Here is a 13,157-nt window from a genome sequence, read left to right as displayed (position 1 = left end):
AATTTTTATATAGTTTCTTGATCATAAGTCATGTTTGATAGGATTTTAGATAATTAAATTTTCAAGTTAGGATAAATCTCTCTTCCAAGAGTTTAGATCTGAAATTTAGAAATACTATTCTAGGGCTGAGAACATTTAAATTCTGAAAGTGTGAGTTAAGTTTGCTCATGGATAAACCTACACTTGATATTCATATGTAGTAGTCTAAATAATGACCCCCCCCCAAGACATCCAGATTCAAATCTCTAGATGTTTTGAATGTTGTGTTATATGACAAAAATGACTTTACAAATGTGATCAAGAGATGAGGAGGATATCCTGGTATCATTTAGGTGGTGAACCCTAAAGTATAATCCTAAGTAATTCTATAAGAGGAAGGCAGGGGGGTATTTGAATATAGAAGAGAAAAAAGTGGCATAATTATTACAGAAACAGATAGAATGTGCAGCACAAGTCAGGTCTTTGTGAAACAAAGTAGTACATGAACACAACACTCATGGACTTTTGGACTTCCTTTCAGCCTTCTGTGCATTAATATGTGACTGCATATATTGTGTGTATTGACCTCTCACATGATATTTGAAGGCATTATATAAAGTCATGGAGCTTGGTAAGATCACCAGAAAAAAAATATAGTCAGAAATGAGGACCAAGAATTGAGCACTGAAGTGACCCAACATTAAGATATTTGGGAGAATAGAGGGGTCCACTGAGAAGGAGTATTCAGTAAGTTCAGAGGGAAACTGATGGTGTATTGTCTTGGAAGAAAAATGAATAAAATACATTAAAAATGATCAATATGTCAAAGGCTTCAGAAAGATCAAGTAAGATGAGGAGCAAGAATTGACCATTGTCTTTAATAACATAGAAATCACTGATGACCTTAGCAAGGGAGTTTCAGTAGAATGGTGCCAGCAAAACCCCATTAGACACTAGAAGAGGATTGGATATAATGAATATAGAATTGAATCGGTGAATTTTTATGCAAAGGGGACAAAAGTGGGGGGGGTAACTGGAATAAGAAGCTGTGAACAAGAGAATGTTTTATTTCTGTATAAAAGAAAAAGTAGCATCATATCTACACTGACTAGAAAATTTGATACAGACAAAAGTGTGAGACTTGCTAAAATCATATCCCTCAGAAGACAAAAAGGAATGTGATGTAGTACTAAAATGCAGAAATTGGCTTTGGATAAGTTAATGGATTGTTCATCAATAGTAACAGGACAGAGGTAGATCTTGTGGACTGAAGATGTGATAAATAGAAAGTCATCACAAGGCAGTCTAAGGAATTTCTATTTAAAATTTTCTCAATTAAATCAGAAGTAATACCATCTATAGAGAGTCAATATGGAAAAGAAGTATGGGTTTGAGGAGAAAGGGGATGGTGGCATCATTGTCTAAGTCAGTAGGAGAACAAATAGACTGAGGAAAGATAATAGGATTTCCTGGCAGTCACAAGAGCCCACCAGTGGTACAGTCACAAACCTGAACTAAGATCAGTCAACATGAATATGTGGATTTTTATTAAAAAATTCTATTATTATTTATTTGGAAGACAGAGAGATGGAGATAGGGTTGGGTATCGCCCCAAATTCCCATAGCAGCCTGAACTGAGCCAGGCCAAAGCCAGTGTCCTGGGATTCCATCTGGGTCTCCCACATGGGTGGAAGGTATCCAAGTATTGGGACACCTTCTACCAGTTCCCCAAGCACATTAGCAGAAAGCGAGATCAAAACCAGAGTAGCTGAGGCTTGAATCATTTCATCTGGCACTCCAATATGGAAAGCAGGTGTACCAAATGGTGGCTTAACCCACTCTACCATAACTCCCATACCAATGTGTGCTTTTTTTGGTTACAGGCAACAGTACAGGTGAAAGCCCTGCGCAACAGTATAGGTGTAGTGTAGGTGGAGAATTGAACTTAACCAAGTTTGTGATTGTTCCATGCAAGATGACAATAATGTGAAATAGATTCAAGAGGGTTGAATGTAGATGAAATGACTTCAATGGTTCTCAACATTTACTCTTATGAAAAAGAGAGTATAGGATATGAGTTGGTTGATAGAGGAAGAAAAAGCCATGATTGGAGGTCCTGGTGGGGCCGCTGTAAAACTAGAGTCAAATTTCCGAAGATGAGCTGAAAAACAGATGATTGACAGAGCACTGAAAAGATTATGGAATAACTATTAAAGAGGAAGACCATAGGTTTTGGATTCATTCATATGTGGTTTCAAAAATCTGACTCTGGGCCGGCATTGTGGCTTCTTGGATTAGGCTGCACCTGCAATACCAGCATCTTGTGTGGGCACCAGTTTGAGTCCCAACTACTCTGCTTCCAATCCAGCTCCCTGATAATGCACCTGGGAAAGCAGCAGAAGATGGCCCAAGTCCTGTGTCCTTGAATCCACGTGAGAGACCTGATGAAGCTCCTGGCTTTACTCTGGCCCAGCCCCAGCTGTTGCAGCCATTTGGGGAGTGAACCAGTAGATAGATTTCTCTTTCTCTTTCTTTCTCTCTCTTTCTCTTTCAAGCAAAACTTTTTTTTTTATTATTTGATAGGTAGAGTTACAGACAGTGAAAGAGAGAGACAGAGAGGAAGGTCTTCCTTCCGTTGGTTCACCCCCCTGAAATGGCTGCCATGGCTGGCGCTGCGCCTATCCAAAGCCAGGAGCCAGGTGCTTCTTCCTGGTCTCCCATGAGGGTGCAGGGGCCCAATTATTTAGGCCACCCTCCACTGCCCTCCTGGGCCACAGCAGAGAGCTGGACTGGAAGAGGAACAGCCGGGGTTAGAACCCAGCGCCCACATGGGATGCTGGCACCGCAAGTGGAGGATTAACCAAGTGAGCCATGGCGCCGGCCTCAAGCAAATCTTAAAAAAAAAAAAAAACCTGACACTGCCACTTAGTTCTAGAAGAATGTGAGGAATTTTCAAAATTTCTCTGAGCTTCAGTGTCCCCAGAATAAGGATGATAATTGTTACCAAAATGGATATTTTTAAAGTGCATTTTTGGGGCCAGCACTGTGGCTCACTTGGTTAATCCTCTGCCTATGCTGCCGGCACCTCATATGGGCACCGGGTTCTAGTCCTGGTTGCTCCTCTTCCAGTCCAGCTCTCTGCTGTGGCCTGGGAAGGCAGTGGAGGATGGCCCAAGTGCTTGGGCCCTGCACCCACATGGGAGACCAGGAGGAAGCACCTGGCTCCTGGCTTCAGATCGGCACAGTGCTGGCCATAGCGGCCATTTGTAGGGTGAACCAACAGAAGGAAGACCTTTCTCTCTATCTCTCTCTCTCTCTCTCACTGCCTAACTCTACCTGTCAAATAAAAAACAGTGCATTTTTAATTCCTTTGGTGACCTAACACTATCCCTCAACTTCTTATCTTTTCAGTTTTTTCTTGAGAAGCTCAAGGACTAAAGTACATCACCACATATACAAAATACTGCTGCTGCACAAGCCCAAGAATCTGCTGACCCTGTGTAAATCCTTGGCCAGGAGCACCCCTGAGTCCCTGAACGTGAAGGGACAGCAGGTTGTGGGAGTGGGGGTGTTGAGAATGACAAAATAGCAGGTTCCTAATTCCTGTCCTTCCTTGTTGACTTTCTGCAGAGGTTTGAGCCACAAGTGAGGATGAATTGGGGGTGGGGACCACACATCTGGAGCACCTGCTGCTTCTCAGGAACAGGCAGTTGGGCCCAATCTGCAGGTTTTGTCATTGATTTGGAAAAACAATGGAGAATGGCAGCTGGAGCCAGTCTAAATGGGTGTGCATTCCAAGTCTGACATTGTTTTTTTTGGGTGGCTTTGGATATGTTCATTACATGTTGGTGCCTTGGTCTCTTCATCTGTGAGTACAGAATAATATTAGAACCTTCCTCATAATGTTTTGTGAATATTAAATATATCCATACAACGTTAAGTCCTAAGAGTCTAGCAAGTGCCCAGGTAGTGCGCCCTGCCTGTTTGTTACCATAAGGACATCTGTGAGTTCTGCTTGCTTGCAGGTGACTTTTCCTCCAACCATATGGTCCTAGAGACACTACTCATCCCATTGTTAGCACTCACTTAGTCCCAGAACCCTCTGTTGGTCTCTGTTTCTCCCTTCCTCATCACATCCAGGTCTCCGTCTCTGAGGACAGCAATGCAACCCTCCCAGCCTCTGCCAGTCCCTCTGTTCCTCCTTCAGGTGTATGGCTCTGTGTATCACATCAACCATGGGAACCCCTTCAACATGGAGGTGCTGGTGGACTCCTGGCCTGAGTACCACACAGTCATTGTCCGGCCTCAGAAACAGGTAGTCACACAAAGATCATTGGGAATGGTCAGCTCCATACAGCCCAAGGGTAAAAGAAAATCTGGGTTATTTTAAGGACACTCTTTCAGTAGTCGGCCACTCAGATGAGCTCCACATGCTCACACTGTCTGTAAAAAGCATAGGACACATCAGGGTAAGGTCAGGTGAGCAGGGAAGAAAGGGGGAAGAAGGGAGGGGAAAGAAGGCAGGAGGAACAGGAGAGGGAGACCGAGGGGAGGAAGACAAAGCTGATGATAGCAGATTGGAGAACCAACAGAGGTGGCAGGAGTCAGCCACAGGATCTGAAAGGAGTCTAATGGGATACCAAAATAGTCACTTAAAAACAAAAGCCCAGAAATCCATTAGTAAAAACTGTCTCACCAGAACCAGGGAGGGGATTCATTATTGCTGCATGCCAACTATGCGGAAGCACTTCCCCTGTTAGTGAAAAGCATCTTCAGACACAACCTTACAAAGTGAGTATTGGCATCTCCAGTTTAGAGACAAGGATTAAGTCGTGAGACCGAAGAAGACCATATCTGAGTTGAATTCATGTTCAATTGGCTCTGCGGATTTTGCTAGTTGTGTAACAGACACTTCTCTGACCCCCAGTCCCATCACCTGTAGAACAGAAGGAATAAGAGTATCTTCCCCATATGATAACCCAATATTTAAATTAGATGCTGGGTATCAAAACCTTCACGCATAGCACGTCATTACAAGTGTTACTGCACATTGGTGAGGTCACACAAGGAGTAAATTATTAAGCTTAAATGCAAAACGATTTGTTTTTGCCCAAAAGCCTGTGTGATTCCCCTGTTCTGAGGACATTTAATCAGTGAGCTGCAGCCTCAAAGCCAACCCAGCTTCACTCTGGGTTCAAAAGCTGAGTCTCCAAGTAAATGAACTACTCCAGATCAAGCGTAGTTTGCAAACTGAGTCAGGACTGGGGTGTGGAAAGCAGTTAAGTGGCTCCAGCTATGGAAGGGAGGTGAGCAGCGGCTGGGAAGCAGGCTGAGCTGAACATTTCTGTAGCTTCCTTCTGGGCATCTTCCCTTGGGAATCTTTGTTTAATCTCCTGGCTTCCAGACAATTTGCACTTGAACATTAATGCTTAGTTTATCAAATTCCATAGAAACCCAATTCCTTCAAAAATGTGGTATGCTAAGTAATGGTAATTGATAAAGTCTCTCTTTTTTCCAGTAACTTTGTAGTTATTTTACACATTTGAGTAATGTAACCATAGCATCAAGTCCATGATTTCATATTTCATTGCTTTTAACATGAGTAATTTTTAAACAATGTGTCAATAAAAATAACTTAAAAATATAGAAGGTCTGTGGTACACATATATTATAAAATATTGAAATATTGTAAAATAAAGCAATTTACTTTGAAATACATTCATTTGGTCTAATTCCATAGCATATCATGTTTCTTTCAGTGTTAAAAGTCAATTCTGTTTTGAATAAGAACATTTAGGGGTGGGATACAGAAGAATTTACTGAGAAAATATTTAAATTTAATTTTTTTTCTTTCTTTTTTTTTAATTTTTTTTGACAGGCAGAGTGGACAGTGAGAGAGAGAGAGACAGAGAGAAAGGTCTTCCTTTGCCGTTGGTTCACCCTCCAATAGCCGCCGCGGCCGGCGCACCGCACTGATCCAATGGCAGGAGCCAGGTACTTCTCCTGGTCTCCCATGGGGTGCAGGGCCCAAGAACTTGGGCCATCCTCCACTGCACTCCCGAGCCACAGCAGAGAGCTGGCCTGGAAGAGGGGCAACCGGGACAGAATCCGGCGCCCCAACCGGGACTAGAACCCAGTGTGCCGGTGCTGCAAGGCGGAGGATTAGCCTAGTGAGCCGCGGCACCAGCCAAATTTACTTTTTAATCACAAAAGTATGATATGCTGTTTATTAATACAAATAGAAGAACACCACATTGTTTTAATAAGTTAACACCTCTCACCTCACCTGCCTTTCTCTCCTCCTTTCTCATGCTTTGAGGGAATCAGTGTCCTTACTCATACCAACTTGGTACTGGATACCTCTCATTTCATAACTTTGTAATTTGCCTTTTGGATATCATGGACATACTTTTAGGCCAACAAATATATTACTGGAATACTGAATAATTGTATAATATTCCATGGAGTTACTGCAACACTAACTCACGTTTATTAATGGCGTAGTACTCTATAGAGTGAATATAGTATAATTTACTCAGCCATTCTCCCATTATTGGATTCAAATTGCTTCCTTTAATTCTTTGCCACGACAAAATGTTACTTCAGTAAACATCCTTGTACATGTGTCTTTACATCCTGGGGACTCTTGAAACACAGAGGATTTCCAGGAAGGGTAATATCAAGTTGAAGAGCATTTTTTTTTTCATTCTAGAAGACATTGCCAGATTACTTTCTCAGAAGATTGTCCTCATTTTATTCCCATTAGCAATAAATGAAAGAACTATTTCTCTGATTGTCCATAGCACTGCATACTACTTATCATTTAAATTAATTTTTATTATTTACTTATTTGAAAGTGAGCAGGAAAGAGAGAGAGAGAGAGAGAGAGAGAGAGAGAGGGAGAAAAAGCTCATCCACTGGTTCACTCCCCAGATGCCTACAATGGCCAATCAGGAGCAAAGAATGCAATCCAGATATCCCACGCGGGGTGTCAGGAACCCAATCACTCAATGCATCACCACTGCCTTCCAGGGTCTGCATTAGCAGGAAGCTGTATTCAGAGCACAGGTGGGTGTCGAATCCAGGTACTCCAACATGGGACACAGACACCCTCAGCTGTGTCTTAACCACTAAGCCAAACACTCACACTTAGCTCTTCTTCTAATTTATGTCAAATTCCTCGTTGAAAACATGGCATCTTATTAGATTTAATTTGCATTTTTACAACTTATGAAACTATATGTAAGAATGTATTTTTTAATTTTTAGTAATATAAAGAAAACAGATTTCATAGGTACAATACTAAGATAACCATGCTTCCCTTCTTCTTCTTCTTCTCTCTCCCTCAAACCCCCTCCTTCCTTCCTTTTTGCTTTAATTTTTGAAAAGGCATAATTACAATTCACTCTATAATCACAGGCTTAATGTACCAATCACCATTATACTCAGTAATTAAAAAGTAGAAAGAACACAGTTCCACAGAAGTATAAGCAAGGGCTGAAAACATTAATCAATCACAAGATGTTCATTTCATTCATATATATTTGTTGTATTCTTTATTAACTATCTGTTAGCAGAGAAAGTATATAATATTTGTCTTTTGAGAACTGGCTTATTTCAACAAGCATAATGGCTTCCACTTGCATCCATTGTGTTGCAAGACAGGATTTCATTGTTTTTTGTGCCTTTTTATACACTATTTCCTAGTGTAATAAGTCTTCAGAGGTTTACTTCTGAACTATCTACTCATATACTTTGACCACTTCTGTATTGGGTCTTTGTGTCATTATTGAATTTTGTAAAGATGTTTTGGATATTAGGGATATTAACCTGAGGCACATGCTGCAAATTCCCAATTGGTAGAGAACTTTTAATTTTCTTGTACTGAAATATGCTATCTTTTCATCCATGACTTCTGAATTTTTTGGTTCTTTAATTAGGAAGACTTTTTCTGTTCTAAGATTAAACAAATGTTTTCCTATTTTCTGTTAAATATTTGGATTAATTTTTACTTTTACATTTAAATCTTCATTTCTTCTGAAATACATTTTTGAATTACATTAATTAAGATTATTTTTAACTGATGCATTAAAAACAATACATATTCATATTTATTGGGTATCATTTGCTGCTTTGATACATGTATATCTTATGCAATGTTCAAATTAGGGTAAACATATCTATCTACTGAAAAACTTTTTTCTTATAGTGAATTCTTTCAAAATCCTTTCTTCTACCTTTAATCAAAATGCATACAGCATATTATTTTTATCTATAGTCCCTCTACTAAGCAATAGACATCATAAATCCTTATTCCTATGAAACTAGAGTGACTACAGGTTAATCAACTTTTACCTATCCCTTCTTTTCCCTACTATGTCCAGCTGGTAATCATTGTTCTACTCTCAACTTTTATAAGATCAACTTTTTTGGATTCTATACATGAGTAATAGGTGACTTTCTGTGCCTGGCTTGCATCACTTAATATAGTGACCTCCAGGTACATCCGTTTTGTTGCAAATGACAGGATTTCATCCATTTCATGGCTGAGTAATATCACATTGTGCATGTGAATCACATTCTTTTTATCCATTCTTCAGTTGCTAGACACTTAGGTTGTTTCCATTTCTTGACTATTGGAGATAGTGCTGCAATAAGCTTAGAAAAGTAGAGGTCACTTTAGCAAACTAAGTTTATTTTATATCTTTCTTTTATATGGCTAAATAAGTATGCTAATACTATTTATTAAATAAATCATACCACTACCGAAACTTCAGTAGTATTTTTGTCAAATGGCATGCATGTTTGTGTGTGTGTATATATATATACATATATACACACTTATATACATATACACACATATATACATATAAATATACATATATACACATACATATACACATATATACATATATATATGTGCTACTAGTGTTTGCTTGTGCTATTTCACTGGGAATACAAACTTCATGCATTTCATAAGTACAATTTTAGGAATATAGTGATTCTTCCCACCATACCCACCCTTCCACACACACTCCCACTCCTCCTTCCTTCATCTCCCATTCCCAGTCCTATTCTCTACTAAGATCCATTTTTTATTAACTTTATGCACAGATGACGAACTCTATACTAAGTAAAGAGTTCAAAAATTTGCACATACAAAAAAATATTGCTCCTTAACAGTCAAGACAAGGACTATTCAAAGTCATTGCATCTTGAAGTTAATTTCACTTCTTTTTTTCTAGAAACTTAATTAACTTTAAAGAAGCACCCAAGAATGATACATATTTTGTGAGCCCATACACATAATTATAATACAACTCTTTGAGTACAGAGGTCCTGCATGAGAAGTTAGTGCATAGTGACTCTTACTGTTAATTTAACAATTCACATTTTTTATGTATGATGTCAGTGATCACCTGAGACTCTTGACATGAGCTGCCTAGGCTATGGAAACCTTTTAAGTCCACAGACTCTGTCAGTATTTAGACAAGGCCGTAAGCAAAGTGGAAGTCCTCTCCTCCCTTCAGAGAAAAGTACCTCCTTCTTTGATGACCACTTCTTTCCACTAGGGACTCACCCACCAAGATCCTTTATGTAGGACATTTTTTGCCACAGTGTCTTGTCTTTCCATGCCTGAAATGCTCTTGTGGGCTTTTCAGCCAGACCAAAATACCTTAAGGGCTGATTCTGAGGTCAGAGCGCTACTTAAAGCAACTATCATTCTATGAGTCTGCTGTATAGACTGCTTCCCATGTTGGAGCATTCATTCATTTTTAATTCTATCTATTGTTAGTACCAGACACTTAATCCTATCCATATGGTCACTCTAACACTTAAGATGGTGTTTTTACCACCCAGCTTATGGGGATTTGGGGTCCCTTGGCAAGTTTTGAACTGTGCCCTTAGAAGTAACTCCATAAAAATGTATGCAGAACTATACAGCGTTACAGTTATGGACTTCATATACTTCATAATTACAACTTTAGGAACGTGGTGATTCCTCCCACCATGTCCCCTCCCTCTCCTATCTCCACTCTTATTTTTTTACTGAGATCTATTTTCAATTGACCTCATACACATATAATTAACTCTATTTTAAGAGTTCAATAAATAGTATGAAAAAAACTGTTGAAAACTTTTCTTAATTTTATAGGATTTATTACAAACTTAAGAGATTTATGGAATTAAGCTCATTTTTCCATTTTTCCAGCTCTCCACCAACAACTTTGAATACCTATTGGAATTGTCATTGGAATTGGATTAGATATTTTTCAACACTTATTGAAGGATTGGTATTTTTGATACAAAATCTTTTCATTTGTAAACATGATATGTAATTTCTATTTTATCAATTATTACGTCCTTCAGTAAAATTTTAATATTTTTCTTTGGTAAACCATATGACTTTCCATTAAATTTGTCCTTTGGTATTTTGTATTATTTTTAATACTACTAAGTGACTTTTCTTTTTCTAAATATTATTTGTCTACTGATTTCTAATTTGTGCTACTAATTTTCAAATATGCCACATTATTCTTTAAAATCCTGTTTGTGTGGGATTATTTTGTCAGAATCAGTGGATTTTCCAAATACATAATACTGTAATCCATAAACATAGCTGATTTGCTGTTTCTTTTAAGGTATCTGTATTGGTGGCTGGCGCCGCGGCTTACTAGGCTAATCCTCTGCCTGTGGTGCTGGTACCCTGGGTTCTAGTCCCGGTTGGGGTGCCAGATTCTGTCCCGGTTGCTCCTCTTCCAGCCCAGCTCTCTGCTGTGGCCTGGGAAGGCAGTGGAGGATGGCCCAAGTGCTTGGGCCCTGCACCCACATGGGAGACCAGGAGGAAGCACCTAGCTCCTGGCTTCAGATCGGCACAGTGTACAAGCCATAGTAGCCATTTTGGGGGGTGAACCAACGGAAGGAAGACCTTTCTCTCTGTCTCTCTCTCTCTCTCTCTCTCACTGTCTAACTCTGCCTATCAAAAAAAAAGTATCTGTATTGGTTATTTAGTTTCTTGCCTTGTTGCAAGCTATAGAACAAACAAAAAACAGCATCAACTAACAATACCAATATTTCTAGCCTTGTCTCATTCCTGACATATTCCTGACATTTTTAAGGATTTGCTTATTTATTTATTCAAACGGCAGAGCAACAAAGAAAGAGGGACACACACACACACACACACACACACATATATATATATATCTTTCATCTTCTGGGTCACTCCCAAATGGCTGCAGCAGCCAAGACTGGACCAGGCTCTTTCCTAGGCACATTATCAGGAAACTGTATTGGAAACAGAGAAAGTGGGACTTGAACCCACACTCCAATATGGGATGCCAGTGCTGCAAGCTGCAGTAGCTCATTGTGCCATAATGCTGGTCTCTCATTCCTGATTTTAATGAAATGGTAACAACTCAGATTTAGAACTATGCTTGTTTATCTTTACAGCTATAGAACTTTTTCTTAAAATACAGACTGGATTTTCCACTGTTTCATATATTTTCCTTTTCTTTTGTCAATTTATGTCCTCATTTTACTTCTTCCTCCTTTAATATACCACACTGAAAGATCTGATCTAAGCCATTCTTGACTTTCTAAAACAAATGCTACTTGTTCACATCTACTGTTCCTTTGATATACTACTGAACATTTTATTCAGAATTTTTGCAACTGTATTCATAAGCAAACATGGTCAATAAATCTGCTTTTTGTTATTTCTTTATCAACTTGGAGTCTGAGATCTTTCTGTCTGCTACCATGGTCTAATACTCAAACTATGTACTCAATTTTGGCATAGGTACAATTTAAATGTAAAATAATCTGATACTTGCCACTTTTTAATATGTATTTTAAGAATAGGCAGAGTGAAAGGGAGAGGGAGAGACAGAGAAAGAGACTGAGAGACACAGAGAAAACTTCCTTGATCCACTGGTTCATTCCCCAAATGGTTGCAACAGCCAGGACTGGGCCAGGTCAAAGACAGTAGCCAGAAACTCCATCTGGGACTCCCAACTATGCGTCAGGAACCCAAGTATTGGAGCCATCATCCACTTTCTTCCCAGGTGCTTTAGCAGGGAGTTAATGCCACTGGAGATGGGAGCAGATGGGACTTGAGTCAGCACTCTAACATGGGTTGCCAGGGTCTCAAGCAGTGAAGCTCAGTACCTCCAACAGGAGCAAACCAGACAGTTGGTGTGAGACGGAGCATCCAGATGACCAACCTCAGAGGTACCAAAAGCATGTGCTAATCACTCCTGTGGCTTTTCCGAAGTATTGTTATTCTTTAAACATTCTTTGTTATTCATATAAATCAGTTTTTGCATAAGGAGAGGATGAGTTCATTCATTGAGATGGATAGCTTATCAACAGTCAAAATGAGCAACTTTCCAACAGTGGGTGTTAGGCAAGGAGATGAGTAACTTGGAGCTCCAGAATGGACAGGTATCCAGACATTACAGGAAGGAGGATGAAAACTTTTGTTTTTTATTTTCACAGTGAGGATCCCAATTTTAAATTTTCCCAACTGTGCATTTCCCATGCTGGGCTGGTAAATGAAAACTAGCATTCAGGCTGGAATGAGAGGAGCCTGCATTACATCCAGCGTTGCATACAGACCCTGCCTGCATACAGTCTGCAGGGTGCAGAAGGGGATCCAGTTACATGGGTTGTCATGGATTCCACCTGTGAAGTGGGGAAGGCTTATACCCTGGAAAGATACCACAGCCAAGGAAAACTGAGACAGCTGATGATGTATTACCTGAAATATTTGCAGCAAAACAATATTCCATTTTACCTCCCTGTGCTGAAAGAGAATGAAAAATCCAGCAGATCTGTGCTGCAGAGTGGTTTCTTTGTGGTCCCATGTGGTTGGCATCAATGGATGTGCTACCCAGAGAAATGACTTCCACTTGTTTGAACAGTGGTTCTGTTTAGCCATCTTGGGAATGCCCTCTGTTAATGTTGAAGTGCAAGGCACAGAACAGTTTGCTTCATTACTAGGTGTTTATTGGACATCTATGATATTCCAGAAACTCTTCTAATGTGATAAGATAGTGCTGAAAGACACAGCATGATCTTGGAACACTTATATTCTGGGCAAGGTGGGGGTACAATCTCAAAATGCATGATGTGTTGGAAAGAATTGAGTACCAGTAACATGTAATTGAAAAGGC

General features: G+C 39.6%; 1 protein-coding gene across 1 annotated transcript; it reads left to right on the top strand.

Annotated features, from left to right (window-relative positions):
* The first annotated feature begins 3,445 nt into the window (after window positions 1–3,445).
* On the top strand, window positions 3,446–12,886 carry GLYATL1 (glycine-N-acyltransferase like 1). The gene is given in 4 exon segments (XM_008273304.5): window positions 3,446–3,517; window positions 4,187–4,343; window positions 12,126–12,213; window positions 12,481–12,886. Coding segments are annotated over 3 exon segments (606 nt in total). The 5' UTR covers window positions 3,446–3,517; window positions 4,187–4,231.
* The last annotated feature ends 271 nt before the right edge of the window (window positions 12,887–13,157 follow it).

Source organism: Oryctolagus cuniculus, chromosome 1 (genome assembly GCF_051225735.1).
Source record: "Oryctolagus cuniculus isolate XC-2025 breed Fujian yellow rabbit chromosome 1, ASM5122573v1, whole genome shotgun sequence".
In the NCBI taxonomy this organism is placed as follows: Eukaryota; Metazoa; Chordata; class Mammalia; order Lagomorpha; family Leporidae; genus Oryctolagus; species Oryctolagus cuniculus.
Note: the sequence above shows the minus strand (reverse complement) of the source record. Positions and strands in the feature narration are given on the sequence as shown.